At 38.1% G+C, this 18699-nt stretch overlaps 1 protein-coding gene across 10 annotated transcripts in view; it reads right to left on the bottom strand.

The window, feature by feature from the left end:
* Positions 1 to 2428: 2428 nt before the first annotated feature.
* RAPGEF6 (Rap guanine nucleotide exchange factor 6) overlaps positions 2429 to 18699 on the bottom strand; it is a 196630-nt gene continuing 180359 nt past the window's right edge. For 7 of the 10 annotated variants that reach the window (XM_086704659.1, XM_086704686.1, XM_086704672.1 and 4 more), the window contains 5 exons: positions 16447 to 16581; positions 11142 to 11370; positions 9341 to 9843; positions 6745 to 7059; positions 2429 to 6037 (listed from right to left, as the gene is read on the bottom strand). In XM_086704659.1, the coding sequence (XP_086560785.1) occupies positions 6012 to 6037; positions 6745 to 7059; positions 9341 to 9843; positions 11142 to 11370; positions 16447 to 16581 (1208 nt within the window). In that variant the 3' untranslated portion in view covers positions 2429 to 6011. Of the gene's footprint in view, positions 6038 to 6744; positions 7060 to 9340; positions 9844 to 11141; positions 11371 to 12257; positions 13929 to 16446; positions 16582 to 18699 lie in introns of those variants that run through there. The other 3 variants (XM_025923607.2, XM_025923606.2, XM_025923608.2) reach the window with 2 other exon arrangements.

The raw sequence follows: 18699 nt of genomic DNA, 5'->3' as shown, positions 1-18699 counted from the left end.
GTAAAATACTGCAAAATCAATCAAGAAATACAAGATATATCTATATATCTTGTTTATATATCTATAAAAAGAAAGTATCATAACCAAGTGGGGTTTGTTCTAGCAAAGCCGATGGTGGAGTGGGGGAGCAGGTGTGGAAGAGGGAGGGGTTACACTAGGAAATCTATGAACTAACCAACCACACTAAGAGATACAAGAAAAATAATTCGATCATCTCAACAGATTCAAGAAAAGTCATGCGCCAAAATTCAGTACACCACAAACCCACTTACCAAGTTATAAATAAAAGGAAACACCCTAAATTCACCCTAAAGAATACTTATTAAAACCCCAGAGCAGTCATTCCGATCAATAGTGAATCACAAAATTTACCCTTGAGATCAGGAGCAAAGAAAGGAATTTCACCCTGACCACTTCAACACTGTACCAGCACCGTGACCAGGGCAATCAGGTGAGAAATGAAAGGCAAAATGACTGGAAATAAATAAAAGTCATTATGAGCACATGATAGGGAGTATCTAGAAAAATCCAAAGAAACACAAACCTAGAATAAATGAATTAAGATTGCTAGATACAGGTCATTATAAAACTACTGTAGTTCAATATTCTAGCAAAAAAATTTAAAAAAAAGATCTTAAAAAAACATTTAACAAAAGAGAATATCCAAAAGGCCGATAAATATTTGAAAAGATGCTTAGCATTGTTAGTCATTGTGAAAATTAAAACCACAGTAAGATACCAGTACACACTATCACAATGTCTGAAATGAGAAAAATTAGAAATATTGAGTTTGGCAAGGATGATAGGAATGTCCCTTGTGTAAACAGTTGCAAAAACAACAGACTGATCAGGTGGCTATAGAGAGTGCTTCTGGGGTGGCCAGTACCCCTGGTCTTTGTTCATCAGGTACTTCTGGAGGATGGCAGAGAGGTTGCAGATTCTGGGTCCGCAATATCAGACAAATAACATAGTGTGTCGGGTTACAATAACAAAGGACCAAAAATTGGGTGTCTTAAAACAAGGCCAGAAGTCCAAAGCAAGGTGTCCTCCAGAGGCGTTAAGGAACAATCTCCTCTCTTCTAGTTCCTGGAAGCTGTTGGCATCCTTCCACTCCTGGCCACATCTGCTGTCTTCACACTGCCTTCTCCACTAGGTCTATTTTTATCTTCTTAGTTTGTCTCTCTCTTACAAAGACACTTGTGTTGGCCTACAGGACTCATCCAGATAATCCAAAGTAATCTCATCTCAGAATGCTTAATTATATCTACAAAGAGCCTGTTCTTAAATGCAGTAACATCTACAAGTTCTAGAAATTAGGGCTTGATATTTTTGGGTAGCCATTACTCAACCTATTACACCCATGTTTAGTATTTTCTAAGTACAGGAATGAACTAGTGATACTGCACAAATGGTTAGGGGAAGGATCAGCCTGGGAAAACCTGGTGTGTGTGCTGGGAGGATGAAGAAGCCCTACCTTTCACAGAAATAGTATTCTTTGGGTACAGACTAAAGATTGGGAAAATTTTAGAAAGGAATGCTAAAACATAATTTCCTCCTTCTCTGCCAAGGTCCTAGGATCTGATCCCGTAAAAGAAGCTGCTGCATTTATTGCCACTAGAGGAGTGGGCAATAGGCATGCTGTGCTGGGCCAAGCCAGCTGCCAACTCAACATGCATTCTTTCCTCCTTCATTGAAAGGAATCCCACTTGTATTTGGAACCATGGATTGCTCAACTAAAAACTTCACGTCCCAGGGTGCCTGGCTGGCTCAGTCGGTTGAGTGTCCAACTCTTGATCTCGACTCAGGTCATGCTCTCACAGTGGCTGGTGGGATCGAATCCTGTGTCGGGCGCCAAGCTGACAGCACAGAGCCTGCTTGGTATTCTCTCTCTCCTTCTCTCCCCCATCTCCACCCCCAGCCCCACCACCTCTCTCTCAAAAATAAATATACTTAAAAAAAAAAGTTCACTTCCCAAGTTTCCTTGCAGCCACCGATAATGTGACACATTTCTGCCTAGTGAGATAAAAGCAGAAATACCTAGTGGAGCTTCTGGAAAAGCTGCTATTTTGCTAATAAAATCTGCACCTTTTCCCTTAAGCCCTTCCTACAAAACAGAGGTGATGTCAAGAGGTATCAATGTCCTGACAAGGGCCCCGAGTCCTTGACAGCAGTGTGCAGTCACTTAATTAGCCCTGGACAGACTTTCCTGTCATAAGAGAAAAACAAGCCCTAATGGGAGTAACCATTATTGCTTGATACGTAATCGAACATACTTTGTAAGAACCAAACAACAGGTGGGCATTTTATAAGACACTACAAAGTCAACAATAATTGCATCATTCCAGTATCTGGAGATGTGACACCAATGCCGGTCCCAGACTGGCCCTCTTGAGTTATCTGTGTCCATTCATTTGTAATAACGTGCAGAGAAGGTTAATGTAGATTCTTTATTGATTCCACCAATGTATTAGTAGATATGATAATAATAAACAGTACTTTTACATTCTCTTAACCAAAAATATAACAAATATTTACACTCAGTAAAAATACAAAAAGCATACAGAGGCACTGTCTTTCTAAAAGACATAAGTTTAAGAGGTATCAAAAAATAGGAGACAAACATTGCTCATTACAGGATACTTTACAATCACTGAATTGTGCAGTATAATTGCATTCGATTACAACTGTGCAGTTTTGTTTTGTCTTTTTCTGATAAGCTCACATGTTTCTATTTCAAAAGGTCAAGTACAACTGCATTCTGTGTATCAAAAATAAAGAAGCCTTAAAAAAGCACAACAAAAGCTGAAGATGAACTGGAGTTCAAGTTTAAATTTGAAAATGTACTGTGACACTTTTTTGAAGATTTATCCCTTTTTTCTGGCCTTTAAGGTACTGCTAACGGGATACATCTACTTTAATATCACATTTTTTAGAAACTTAAAATGTATCAGAATAACAGTAATTGTTTTAAATATACAAAGAAACTCTTTCTCTCCTTCTTTTTATAGAGAAGAGAACACTTTATAAAAATTAGGTTTGTTCTTGGGAATCCTCATGATTACTGCCTCATTTCCCGGCCTGGGAGATTCTCAAGGAGGCTATACAGATGACGACAGTGTGACTTATCACCCTCATGAAAAAATAGTTAAGTCTTTTTCTCCCCAAAGATCAGATTCATAGTAATCATTTGGAGGAAATAAGAATCTACGACTTAAGATAAACTTTTATGGAAGTATATACTGGATTTATTCATTGTTCAAATCTTTCATTATGAAGAAACTGTTTTGTTGAAACTTATTTGGTAGAAACTTTGCACTGAGGATTTACTACTTCATTAAGTCCCGACAGATTTAGAGTTGAGGTGGGATGAGGGCACTAGTCTCATTAAAATTTTAAAATAAAAACAAAAACAAATGGGGACTGAGAACTGGAGGAAATACAGGTTAAGGCTTCTCTTGTTCTAGTCATGTAACAAACTAAGAGAAGGCAGAAGTGTTCCCTAAATTAAAATTAAAATGTAAAAATCCAAACTCCATGAGTTCTTAGGAGATACACACATACCACATACAAAGCATTTGGCTTTAGTTCCTGATCACTGTGATTGGCTGACTCAAACACTCACAGCTGGAGCCAGACAGACAAAGTCAGCTACAAGGTGCAGTCCCAAAGCACAGCCTCTGACTCTCTGTGCAAGATATTATTGACACCATTAAGGACAAAGACAGGTAAGGCTCCCATAGGATTTCAAACACCTGCAAATGAACAGATATTTTACAAACAGCACATTTTTTTTCTGGGGAAATGGATATAAAATAGAATAAATACTCAAACTTGACAAAAAAAAATGACTAACAAAAGTATCTTTCTTTGTTTGGCTCTGGACATGAAAACAATACTGCGTAAATCAGTGTAATCTTTGATTACAAAAAATCAAAGGACCAGTATTTATAGGTTAAATCACTACAGTGTGACTTTTAAACCAGGATTTTTGATCCAGGCCATTTTCCATTTCAACAGACCAAGAAAGCTAGAGAGCCAATTAGCCTCATTCTGACATACCTGGTGGGGTGGGGTGGGGTGGGGTGGTGGGCAGGTTTTTAAGGCTTTAAGTTTCAGATTGACATTTTTTCGTTTTGTTTTTGGCCCAAAGGAAGTTTTCAGATAGGCTATTTTTCCTAAAATGAAGAGACAATCATTTTGGCAGAAAAGATAGACCACTGCCACTTACCACTTGGAAATGATTCATGATTTTAAAATGAAGGGGACTGGGGTGGGAGAGGTGCCTAACTGGCTCAGTCAGTAGAGCATGTGACTCTTAACCTCAGGGTCAACAGTTCAAATTCCACTAAGGCATGAAGCCTACTTAACAACAACAACAACAACAACAACAACAAAAAACCAAGGGTTGGGGTGGAGGAGTGCAGGGAAGGAGATAGAGAAGAGACAGCTAGGAAAAAAAGAGGAAACACAGTCTTGAAAAGGAAATCACAAACCAGCTAAATCCTATAAATTCACTATAGACAACTAGTACTCAGAAGTAAACCCATTTTGGCTCCAAGTTGATCTGGGTAGTGCACATGAATGGCTTTGGCTTTTTTTTTTTTTTCTTTTTTTGGTAGTCATAGAAGTTAATTAAGCTCTCACCTGCATTTACATTTTTAAAACATGATTAAATTTAAACTTAAGATATAGAAAACACCGTATTTAATTTGTAAAAATGTGTAAGGTCTAGGTCGCCCAGTAAACAGTCACGGAAATTTTAACTAAACAATTAAGGAGCGCCATGCCCAACAGACTGTTAACACATAGATCTCTTTCCTCTCAAGGGCTTAAACTGAGAGCCAAGAGAGAATCATTCTCATAATTCTAGCTCCTCTGTCCCCCCCCTAAAATTTTCAACCAATTGATACCTTGGTACACTAATGAGCTGTGTTGCAGGCAGCTGGGGGCCGCAAGGTTTATGAACACAGCCTCATGCTGTGAGATTGAGTGGAGGGGATGTTGCAGAACATTACATAAAGCTTAATTCATCTCCATGATTACACACCAATGATTGCACTTCCTTCTTAAAAAAAGAACTCCATTATTTGAGCATTTAAAAATTTTTGTTTTGGGTTTCTGCAGAACTCTCTAGAACCCATTCCCTACTTACTGGATTTATACTTTTAGGTAGATGCAGCACGACATTCACTTCAAAAAGGGTTGGTATACATGTTTAAGGAAAACTTCATTCTTTAGAGATGAGGGTGGCTACCGACCTAATTATAGCCTCCCTTTCCCAAAGGACTGATAAGAAACCCTGTGGCAGCTTCATTTGGCATTCCAAATCAGCAGATGGCAGTATCTTCCCTCCTAACACCTCAAACAAATACGGCTTCCTTCCCCACTCAAACGGAGACCCTACCTTGCACTGGTGCAACAGATCAAGTTCATCTCTGTATACATTAAGCATATCATCCTGTAAAGATGACTTCAGTTTGTTCAGACCAGAGACAGTTTTATGGCCTAAAACATAAACATCCACTAATGGTAGCTCCCCAATACAAAGAAAACCACAAAACTTGAAATAATAAGTTACTTTTCAAATACACAAGAGTATCCTTGGTATTGGCAGACATTTTCAATTTGTCCATTAACCCAAGCTATGGCTTGGAAATACTACCACTACTCTCTTAAAAATAACTTCTTCAAGAAAAATCTGATATACACAGGGAGGACTCTGAGTTTGAATCTGTTCTAGTAACTGTGGTCCCAAGGCAGGTCTGGTGTGTGAAGTGAAGACTGGTTTCCAGGCACAATATCCATAGCTGAAGAAACTATGCATCTACAAGGATTAAATAAAAGGAAGCATAACTCAGGGCCATTTCATTGCTCAGGGTACGGGGAATGAAACCTCTGGATTAGCAGCAGCAGCAAGCTTTTTGGTGGCAATGGCCTGCAGAATCATGACGTGGTTCTACCCACTCCTTCCCCGACGACTTTCAGTAAACTTCAAACGGGTGCTCCAAAGTCTAGACTGCTGAGACCTGTTCATTTTCTGCAAACAGTAAAAACAGAGGAAAGTGGTAGATGAGGCATATTAATGAAAATCAACTTACAATGTAGTTACCTGTTTAGACAATTAGTCAATTTCAACGAGAAATCCTCTCAAATATCCCATCAGGGCCCTGATTTTATTATAATGACATTTATGAGTGTTGATCACACTTGAAGGCTGAAAAACTACAATTTCCTAACTGCTTTTTCATCACTTCATTACTCTACTGTTTAAAAGGATACAATTTTACTTATTTTTAATAAAGCGAACCATTTTTGAAATATCGCCCCAGCTGCAGTCAGTCAAGAGTTTTGCTCATAAGAGAAACGACATCAACGGCATGAATTCAGGCAACTCAGCACTTTGATATTTGCACTGTGAAGTTTTCATGCTTTTATGGGAGACACAACTCCACTAATGTCAAGTGCCTCCTCTTGAAATTATCCTCTGAGATTGAGCTGCTATTTGTCAAATATGAGAATACCCTATTTGAGCCAGAAGAAAGGTACAGGGCACAAAGAAACAAGCAGCTTGATCTCTCCATTAAAAAAAAAATACACCCCTGTATTTAGGAATTTCTTTTTTTACCAGAGATTTGTAAGGCATTTTACATGTAACCTTAATGATTATGTAAAATAACATAGTAAAGACCAATTAATGTATTCAGCAATTCATTTAAGACCCGTTAAGGTAGTTTGTCAACATACCATCTGTTTCGCTATCTGCGTCAGTCACATCTGCTAGTTTAGGATGGGATGGTTGCAAAATATGCCTCTGAGGCTGAGTTACAATCTTCGATGGAACACAGGCCACGGGGCTGCTACCGAGAGAAGCTGGTGGAAGTCTAGAGAGGCTGCTATGCATCATCTTTGACCTCTGCACTGCCACACTATAATCTGGAGGTCTTAGGTGTAGGTGGGGTCCTTCCTTTAGGTCCGCTAAAGAAATGCCCATGTATCCTGGAGGAGTGGGAGGTGGCTCCCTATACCTATCCTCCTTCTTGGGTGAGGTGACACAGTACACTGGCATGAAAAATAAGCAATGGAAATGTTAATGAAAAATGTAAGAAATGAAAAAAACCATACTGAAACTTATTACACTGACAAAACAGAAACCAAAACCAAACTAAATAAATATATTTGAATACAATGACAGATTATAAAAACATACTATTTTAAACCTTAGTATTAAACCTGTTTTTTCAAACACATAAATCACATGAGGTCTTATAAACATAAATAAACAGAGTGACAGAGAACTGAAAACAATGATGCCGTGATAGGCCCCCCTCTGCAGGGGGGCCCTTGTACCACAGAGATGTCTGCCTGGCTCCTCGACGACTCCAGGTCTGAGGACGATGGAGTCAGAAGCATTGAAGAGTTTACCCTGAACATCTATGCTCTGCTGACTGAGAGGATTTTCACAGGAAGGACGTCTGGGCCCTCTATTTCAGGTCTCTTCTACCCTGTCCCTGAGACACAAACCACTGTTTCATGGCCTCCCAGGTGGACTATCAGTCCTGGCATATGAACAACATTAACGTTCTGGGAAATAGAGGTCCTAATTCCTTCAAGAACCTTCCTTCCAACTTCTGATCTGTGACTAAGTGAAAAAGAAAAAAAAAAAGCTATCATTTTAGGCAATTCATCTTAAGTTTCCGTGGTTTTTAGTGGACATTAAAAATAACTGTGATTGGGGTGCCTGGGTGGCTCAATCAGTTAAGTGTCCAACTTCAGCTCAGGTCATGATCTCATGGTTGATGAGTTCACAAGCCCCTGCATGGGGCTCTGTGCTGACAGTTCAGAGCCTGGAGCCTGCTTGAGATTCTGTGTCTCCCTCTCTGTCTCTCTCTCTCTCTCCGCCCCTCCCCCAGTCATGCTCTGCCTCTCTCCATCTCTCAAAAATGAATAATTGTTAAAACATTTTTGAAAAAATAACTGTGACTTTTGAAAAATTGTGACCTAAAATCCTTTTCCCTAAGTTTACAAATGTTGGGAGTAAGGCAAAGTTTCAAAAAGCATCAGAAATGGGTTAAAGAAAAAAGGAAGTTCCATGAAATTAAGAGCGATTCGCAGGATCTAAGGGACAGGTGGATCTGAATATCCTGATGACGTAAGTAACTTTTAAACACAAGCATTACCTATATATAAGCAGAATAAATTAAAAAGGACCATTAATAATTCTAATATTAACTCTCCTTTTAGAGGATCAAGTTCTCCCATACTGAAATTTCTACAAATGTACCAGCAAAATCTGCATATAGTATCAAGGTCCTAAAGGATTTCCATTCCTAGCTGAGAGGATGTGGCAGGGACAGCGCAGAGCACAAGTTGTCAAGACCAGTAAGACAAGAATGAAGAATTTAAGGAATTTGCCCAGAGTCATCTGGAAATGAAATAAAAGATTCTTAAAAATCTAGTTGCCTAAAAGGACAAGAGATTAATTATATATCCTTGCACACACATGCTTATATATTCATATAGTGGTTACCTAGAAAGATTTAACAAAAAATCCTTGGAAAAAAATGAATGAGCTAAAAATCCCAAACCATAATGCAATTTGACAAGTAAAAAAAATGTACTACAAATGTGCTATAAAAATCAGCACATGTTTCACATTCTTAGAAATTTAAATTGACTTCAGGAATATGTTACAGAGTTGATTCATAATATAGTCATTCCATATAAATAGAAAAGCAGGGGCTACTATATCCTAATATTTACATAATTCAAGGAATAAATGAAAAAAATATATTTGAGGGCAAAATACTAAAAGAATACATACACCAAGAGAGCTGCGTGTAGTCAGAATGGAGCCCACAACAGGAGTTGGGGCACCCACGCTGTGTGCTAGAAGGGTATGGTGAAAATTTGGACTTTCTAAACACAATTACCCTCACTTCTGCTATCTAAAAATAGTACCAAAGTTTCTACCATTTGTAGAAAGCATTTGTGGCCCAAACTATGAGGTGGAGAGAGAACAATCCCTTCATTACTACTGCATAACAATAAAATCTTTCCTTAATGAAACCAAAGAGACCTGAAAAACAAAACAAAACTGTCGCCTTAATTAAGCACCTTCATAACAGTCTTTTCATTTTAATAGGCTTGAGCACATGCCCCCAAACCCTTAAGAAAGCATGAACTTTCTGAAAATAACTTGTTTGTAGAGGGCAGGAAGAGAGGTCGGAGAGAGAGATGGAATATTTGCCAAGCGTAAAATTCTGGGCCAACATATCCCAATGCGATTTTTTGCCACTTAATCTCTCAATGCCACAGATACGACAAAGAACACACAACTTACCAATCAAGCCCTTTTCTGTACTTGAAGTAACAGTTTTATAAACTGGGTCAGTGCCATCCTTGGGGTCCAAGCCTTCAGAGGACTCAAGTGGGGTGCTCTCCAACACTCTCCTTTTAACTGTCCCATAGTTTGGTTCATATGTGTCAGACAGAGAACTGGAGGAGGCCCAACTCTGTCTCATCTGATTAGTCTCTAGGCTTCCTTTACATTGACCACAAGTTCGGGAGCAGCCTTTAGGACAGGAATAGGGCTCACAGTCAGGGGGTTCAACTTCAACAATGGGGCCATCCAAATGGGTCTGTCGGTAAGAGTTCAAAAAATCCCAGCCTTTTGGGTTTGGAAGGCTTTGGAAGTTGTCATGGGAGCTGCTTGAACAGGAAGTCCAGCTTCCACGACCACTATCGGCTGCTTCTAAAATGATATGTTCATGAGAAATCTCTTCATTACTCATAGAAGATGACACGGCTAAACTCTTGACTAGAGATGGCTTTGACAGTGTCCACCTTTTTAAAAAAAAAAAAAAGTTAAGGATACACAATTAAAAGTGATTTACTGGCTTCCTGGAAAAACCTCCTGTCCAATCCAAGTACTACAAGAGACTACAGAACATGGATCATCAATGTTCAATACCAAAATAATCTTTTGAAAGAAAAAAAGACACTGTAATTAATCATCACTTAATCTCTATTCCCATTAATGTTAGTATTTAGCTAGAAACATACATGGAAGAAACTCAAATACTTAGCAAGGTTACCTAAGAATTTTTCCTGAATTGATTTTAAGTGAAAATGAAAAATGAGGTTTGAAACGAATACAATTAAGTATACATTTTCATTCTTGGTCAATATAATGCTACATTCTCTACATGGATACAGAATAAAGAATTCTCAACTATAGGAACCATGTTTGGTTTTCCAATTTAATTCTGAGATCAGCCTACTACAATGCCAAGTAAAGAGTAACTTCCCCGACTAACTAACAACTATTAAATGAATTCTAGTATTTATAGCAGGGGTGGCCCAAATAAAGGCTCCAGGGTCAAATCTGGCCAACAGATGTTTCTGTATGGTCTGGAGCAAACTGATAGCCTGCTGACATTATTTACTATTTTGACTTTTATAGAAAGGTCTGCTGAACCCTGGTCTAGAGAATCATACTTTAAAAACTTTTATAAATATGCTAATACTTTACTATATCTTCAGTTTTTCATATTAAGGAATACCAAATTTAACATTATTTATCGGCTTAGAATCAACTTTCTCAATGTTTTCTCAAAGATTTCCGTTTTATGTGATTGTAAATTTAAATTTACAGTTAACTTAAAAAAAAAAAAAAAAAAAGCTTTGGAGTTCCACAAGCTGGTTTAATTCTTACTCTCCAAATCATACTTTCAGATCAAGGACTGGCCCTACTCCCTCAACATGTCTACACTGTGTACAGTACTGGGTATACTTCCCATTATACAATCTTTTTGAGCATTCTCTAACTTAACAGCCACAGTGCAACAACCACCTCCCCTGTTGTCAACAGCAGCTTCTGTGAGTTCTTATTAAATAAAAATATACTTGACAGAAAGTTACTTGAATTCACTAACACTTCAAAAATGAGCACCGATACATAAAATAGTACTCATTTGCAAATGAAATACAGACAATCCATGCTTGGCCCTCATATTATTTTAGGGATCCCCCTACAACCACCCCAGGGGATAGGGGGTATCTAAGGCCAAGTTGGGGAGCACTGCTTGCAGTGGCCACTCAGCTTGGGTTTTGTGATATGAACACAGGCAAGTATGTTTTACCCAGGGCCCAGCTGACTATGGTCTCCTATCCCTGAGGAGTGTTCTGTTTTTTCCAATGGTCCAGTGGATTCAGGGACCGCCATAGCATGTGAAGAACACCGTTCATCCTGTAGAGCTGTAGACATGGAGTCAACAGAACAATTGCTCACGATGCTGGATCGTGAAGAAATTTCACTATGGCTGGAGTCAGACAAGTTGTCAGATTTAGTTGATGGCATAAGTGTACAACCTAAATGAGAAAAAACAAGTGATCAAACTACAAAACAAGGAAATAGGTAGGGGTATGTGGTCAGGGAGAAGACAAAGAAAAGCATAAAAACAGCAAAAGACAGTAGCAATCTCAGTTTCCATCTATGTGGCTGTAATGATGCCAATCTCCTACACACCTTCCCTCCATATTCACTCACCTACCTATCTATACTGTACCAACCCACCTCCAAACTCAAGAAATTGGAAGTCAAAATCAGGACTACTGAGGAAACTAGTCCAAATATGTACCTGCCCCACGTTCTCACATAGTTGTAAGCATTTAATAAAACAAGGAGAAATTACATGTATTTCAAAATAGTAAAAAGCAGACATCTTGAATTTCTCAACTTCTTTTTAATCCTGCGTCTCCTTTTTTAATGAAGATAAATATTTCATGGCCTGATCTGAATGTCTAGAATATCACCTTGAGGTAGGAGTGGGGGAGGGGAATCAAGACTCAAGAGAAAGAATTCTTTTCTGCTTTCTTCAACCACACATACTTACCCTAGATATACTGAATAATACCTAAGGAGTCTTGACCCAAATTGAAAGCAATTATTTTCATATTTTTTAATAAATATGGATTTAATCTTATACCTGGTTTCCTTTTTCTTCACCAACTTTGAAGAATATTGCATTAAACAGCAAAACTGACAAATTTATAAAAATGTGTTCTGAAAAAAACAGCATCTGCCTGTTTTAAATTGTTCTCTGACTTACTGCACAGCAGATATAGCAAGAGACATTTTCTTTTGCATTTTCTGGAATAAAGGGGTAGAGATGGAATGAGATGGAAGCATCCAAAAATAAATCTGCAGCATGACAGTTAAATGTACATTATGTCTGTTTTGATAACTGTTAGAAAAGTAAACAAAACCTCTTTTATTTAGAAAGAAAAGAAAATGCCAGTAGGTCTCAACGAAGCAAACAATTATTTTCCTGTTCACTGGACAAATGTGGTTCAAGAGATACATGACTTTCAGGACAATCCCTAGAAATCTCATTAAGAAAAACTACAGGTTTTATATTCACATATAACTCAAGTCACTAAAGAAAAAATCTGTTGAACAATAACCATAATGAGTACTTCCACTAATTATTTCAAAAAGAAAAATTAAGACCAAGAATATGGCTGATTTATATTTGCCTTATGGGACCAGGCACAGGACAAGTTGAGATAAGTCAGTCTTTTGACCTGTGACCACTCACTGCTACTGTCTCAGTGCCCTTTATGAATTGACTGGTAATTTTCAAGCGTACCATGAAAACGGATGTAGTAAATTTAAAAATATATAAATATAAACATATATAAATTCTTCCTCAAAAGAAAAAATCATTGCTCTTTTATCCTAGGGGATAGACCTGCTTTACTGTTTTAAGAGTAATTACATCCCTGTATCTGTTAGATCAGTATTTCTCAAATATAATCAGCTCTAAGAATCACCTGAAGGGTTATTAATATATATATTCTTGGGCTTATTTCTGGCAAGTCAGTATTTATGAGGTTTGTGGTAGACACAGTAACTACATTTTTAACAAATTTCCACATGATTTTCACTTGCTATTTTAGACTATCTCCTCTTCCTCCTCTGGGCCAGAGATTTATATGAAAAACGGATAAAATTAAAAGTGTGGACAAATGCAGCTTCTTGCCTTCTTTTTCCCTTAGCAGGTAAAGTAGTTGCAGTAATAAGAACAACAGAATTCTGAGGTAAAGGTGGTGATAAGATCATTCCTGGGTGTTCTCATGAGAAAGTAAATACTGATTTTTAAAAAGTACCTCTACTTATTTCATTCACAGTAGGAAATAAAGCCAACTACAGAAAACATGAGTATAAATTTTACTAACATTAGGAAAATAACATGTACAAATAAGGCACTTTATATAAATATGACTTTGTTGCTAGAGTACCTTTAACACTAATCATAAAATGCCTATATCAAGCATATTATACACTAAGTTTTCTGACTAAAATTTGTTCGATAAATAACTTAAGCTACATTTACATTAATAAATGAAAACAAATTCCACACTAAAATTAAGTAAGGAACTCCATCAGATTGTCTTTCTCCTTTTAGACTTGAATCGCGTATAGAAGCAGTTTAAAGTGTTACTGTTGCCTCGGCTATTTGAACTGAAGATGTCTTTCCCTTTCTCATCTTTGATGTTGCTTCCAACATCCTTCACTTTCTCACAGCTTTCTGTAGCTTGATTGTGATCTGCGTCCTCTTTTTTGCTGTTGGCTAGTCTCTCCCTTGAAAGAGTTCTTTCCCTAAATCTTCTAAACGGGGACGTCACTCTTTTTCTGGCTGTGTTCTCACAACTTGTCCTGTCTCTATCCTCCTCAGTGGCCTTCTCGGTCCTGTCTGTCCTTTTGGCTGTGCTCCTGGTAATCTGAAGGATTTTCTTTTGCAAGTAAACCCCGCCTATGCCGGGGCAGCTCTGGCCACTGATCTTGGTGCTGGACTCACGGGGAGGGGATGAGGAAGACCCTGAGAGGCGCAGCAGGATGCTGAGATCAGATAGGATACTGCCAACTGGAGGGAGAGATGCAAAAACCCTGTCACGGTCAATTAATTCTTTCCAATTAATCACAATTAGCTTGGTTTCTATTACAGAGTATTTTGTTATTAAAAAAATTCAAACATTTTAACAATACTGGAAAAATTGAAATCTAGTAATGTATTTCTTAAAGGACAGAAGTCTACAATATACCATAAATACTTCAGTCATTGCAAAACAGAACATGGGAGAAAAATTACCTTAATCAGAACAAGCTGGTAATAAAATATTGTTGAAAGTAAGCCAGGGTGGTAAAATCATAAGGAAAAATATGACAAGAGTATCAGGTGACCAGAATTATTTCTCAAAAGTAACTATGTCTATAATTTTCAGGCAGATTCTACTAAGAAAAAGCTTGGTAAAAAGCCAGACAGGACATATAAATACTAAGTACAATATAAGTATTTATAAAGCACCATTTCTGATCCTGTTTCATCTCCAAGGTGGAAAGGTTGCCCTCCTTATGCACTGAGGAAGATGGAGGTTAAGACTGCCTGATGTCATTTTTTAAAAGTTCTTACTTATATAAATTCCCCTTATAAAAAATAGGAATCTAGGCTTATTTCCTTGAATGTTAAAAAACAGAACACTAATTCCAAAGTTTAGCAAGAACCAGAAACAGATCCTACTATTGTACTCTTAGTTTAATAACATTTTTGTTCAGTTACAGACTACTGGCAAGACCATGTCTATGGAAACAAAAAGAAATCCAATAACTGGTTGGGGCTTTGGTAAAACATACTGTACAATTAGTAACAGTTTTAAAGATAATAAACTCCTCAGGTTTCCAAAGATTCTCAACATGCCTATGATAGGCTCCCAAAGCTATGAATGTCAAGGTCAACTGCTGGCCACATACTGAAAGACACTGTGGCAAAGACTCTCTATTCTAGTGTTGAGAGTAGATTTTCTGTCGAGAATGAGAGCAATGGGGAAATTCTTGTTCTCACGAGTAACGTTCAGGCAAGAACACCAAATCCAATCAACTAGTTTCCTAGTTAGAGAACTATGTTGGGACTTCCGATTAGTCTCCCCAAGGGGTGGAGGGTGTAAAGATGTGCCTGAAAGAGGATTAAGAACACACAGCCACTGTTCATTAGGACCATCTGTGTGAATGGATGTGGTAAGGAGCACCTCGGAGGGCACCAGGCACACAGTAAGAGGATGAAACAGACTGTACTTCACAAAATCACATGTGAGCTACATACCACAAGATCAGAGACCTGTGTTTTAAAAACATACCTGTTAATATATATTGTTTATACATCCTGTTTAATTTTTACTAATCTTTTCTGAGTAAAATCTGAATGAAAATTCCAGCTTCTCTCAGCTATGTGAAGGAGAACAGGAAACGTTAGAATGAAGCTAAGTTACCCTGGGATGGCAGAAGGGACAAAGAGGACACACTTCAATTTACTAAACACTTATCGTCTATCAGGCTTTATAAATACTATTTCGTTTAACCCTTGTATAAGTTCCCTAAAATAGCTGGTCTTTGTTCAGCTTATAAATTACCTGGGCTTAGTAATGCAGCTATAGTGGGGAACAGAGTTAGAATTCAAGCTCTGGTCTGACATCACTTACCATATCGCTGCCACAAATATGGCAAATAATAAAAAAAGAGCTCGCAAAAGTGGGATCAAACTTAGAACATGGGAGCGGGGGAAAGCTCTGGAAGCTTTTCATTCCCGCTAGAATTCATAAGGTTTTCTTCCCCAACCCCATGTGCCCTCTTGTACTGTGATTATTTAAACATGTGATTCTTTTACATCCAGGAAGATGATGCCAGAACTAAGGAGACTTTTTAACCAAAATACAAAAAGAGTGTGGAGCATCCAGTGTAAGAAATACACACACCATTTAAAATACTACACGTGCAGCTAACTTGAAATTGCATTTACATACACACTACCCAGTCTACTCAAGACAAAAAAAGCTTCACTGTGAATTACGAAAATGTAGGTCAATGAACAAGACCGATTTCAGGCATTTTACATCAAGAGGTTCTCTTTAAGTGTGATGTAAAATGCACAGGGCTATAAGTTATTTTAAATCCTGATTACTAAAAAGGTAATAATATTCCATTACTAAAAAAAGGAACATATCAACCTGAATATGTTTTCCCCCGAATTTTGTAGCTGGTTAAAACCAATTTATTGTAAAAATTCGTATTTTAAAATACTCCACAGAAATGTTTAAAAAATTGGAAATTTGAATAACACCACCAAGAATCTGCAAAGAATGAAGTGACTGTGACTTCTGCCTTCATTCTTATCTATGCATGTCCACTCTGAATACAGAAGTCCTAGCATATATAAGGCACAACACCTGGAGAGCATCTGAATAATTTAAACTAAAACATGAAAGTTCAAAAAGTATCAGGAGGTACATGTTTCTTCACTTTCTATTATCACTAGAGATGGAAAAAGCAAATTATGTGTCACAAAGCGTTGCTTGGTGTAAGAACAACTAGCTTAAACTGTTACGTCTTACCTTTGCGAGGAGAGCCTTGAGGAGATGCAGGAGGACTCGAATGTAAGGATGATGCCACAGAGATCGTATCTTCTGGATGTTTCTTACCAATTATTTCTTCAGTTGTCCCTAAAACTTTCTGAGGTAAATTTGTACCTGAAAATAAAACCCAAGAAGCAAGTAAGCATCACTTCACAATGAAAATATCTGTAAGGTGCCTCATACGCTACGTAACTAAAGCCATGATGCACAATGGCTAGTGTAGTCAACTGAAATGTGTAAATGACAAACAGGGACTAAATGACTGGGTAATAGCATACAGAGATTCTCACCTCTAGGTTACTGGTTCCAATTCAGCTAGTCAGCACAAACCACATTATAACGGTTCTTTGTTGTCTGTTTTGTGGCGTAAGGGAAACCGATTTAATGGTTTGAGTGTAGTGTCCCAGCCCCCACAATTAACACATTTGTCGGAAGTCTTAATAGGCAAGGTATGGATTCCAACTCTTCTCTCCCCTCTAGAGGTGGCCTCTCCAAGTCAGGGTGAGGCACGTGGCCAGGGCAGTGTAGGGATGCTGGCACTGTCACTACCCGTGGGCATATGGAAGAGGCTGCCGGGCTGCCAGTCCAGCCCTTTTCAATAGGACTAAATTCACATTATAGGAGAAAAGTAGACAACAGAAAGAATCATGAATTTATAGAAAAATAGTATGGAGCCCACTGGAAACATGCTGCAAAGTTCTATCTTTACTCTTGTTGAATAGACGTTCCTGTTTAGCATAGGTCAAACTTAGCAATGGTTTCACGATACTGACATTTTTATATTATAGATCTTCTCTAAGAAAAGTCAAAGAGCTATCGACACTATTGTAATCAGTAAAGTAAGCCCAACTTTGATGGGCATTTGTCGTAGTAACAAGCGGCCCTTTTTAACAATGCAGAAATTTAAAATTTAAATCACAGTATACTCACACTGCTCTTAATTAAGTGCTTTTTTAATATGAATACATTTATCACATAAATAACAGCCATATTACAACAAGCAAAAAGAGGGGTACTTGGAGTTAATACTGCCTCTTGGGTGATGACATCCGAGTAAGAAGCCAGACCTACACCTCTCCTATTTCTCACTTGACCAGCATATTGACTGATTTCATCAATTTTGTACCCAATTATTTCCTCATCTCCCCAACCATCAAACTAGCTCGGGCTCTGAGCAACGTCCAGTGAATTGTTCTATCAGCCCTCCTTTTGGACTGTCTATCTGCAGTCTCACTGCCCTCCCTACTCTAGTTCTTCTCCAAATATAAAGTGGACCATAACCTTCCCCTGCTCAAATGTCTGCAACAGCTACCCACGGACAACTGTCCTTTGGCATGCCATATTAAAATTTCAGCATGCCTAGGACTTCACTTCTTGTCATCCTGGGAGGCTGTTTAATATGATGGTTGAAAAAAAAGACTTTAAAGCCAGTTAGCCTGCGATCAACTCCCACCTCCATCACACACTGGCAGTGTGTAAGTTACTGAGACCTTCTTTGTTTACTCTCTAAAACAAGAGTATTGCCTATCTTATAGGGTTATTATGAAGATTAAATGAACGTAATGAACTTAGTAAAGCATAAAGCACTCAGAACTGTGTCTGGCACTCAGGCGGTACTCTGTAGGTGGTAGCTTTAATTATTATTGTCTCTCAGCACTCTTTCTGCAGCTCTACACTCAGAGGCAGCAAACTGCCAGTAGCTCCTTGCAGACACCATGCTTTTCCTTTGCTTGAAGCAATTTCTCTGCAGTCTTTGCCTCATTACCTCCCTCTTGATCAAGCCTTAAAACTCTGCTTAGGTGTTATCTCCACAAAGCCTGCTCTGAAGTTCCACTTTATACTTAGCTCTGTGTGCTTCAGAAACTTCCCATTTTTTGTTTTTTTATATGCTCTGAACATACTCTAGGCATAAAAGCAAACATATTATATTTGTTACCGGTTTGTGGGTCTATAGTACCAAAATGGAAACCTGGCAAAGGCAAGGAGTGGGGGGCACTTCTTATTCAACTTTGGATCTCAAAACAAAATCAAATAAAATTCACAAAGTTCTACTAAATATGTCCTAAATGTATAATGCATGGGTTAAGCGCTAATGTTAGGAACCAAACTAAATGTAGCTTCTTTTCTACATGGCCTAGCAGAGGAGGGATAAAGCATGGTCTATACTTTATAAACCTTACAATCTTTTCTTGTCTCCTCACTAGGTATTTGAGAAGTGATTGTGAATGTAAA

Source organism: Puma concolor, chromosome A1 (genome assembly GCF_028749965.1).
Source record: "Puma concolor isolate L17-30 chromosome A1, mPumCon1.1.hap2, whole genome shotgun sequence".
In the NCBI taxonomy this organism is placed as follows: Eukaryota; Metazoa; Chordata; class Mammalia; order Carnivora; family Felidae; genus Puma; species Puma concolor.
This window is presented reverse-complemented; position numbering and strand designations above follow the sequence as displayed.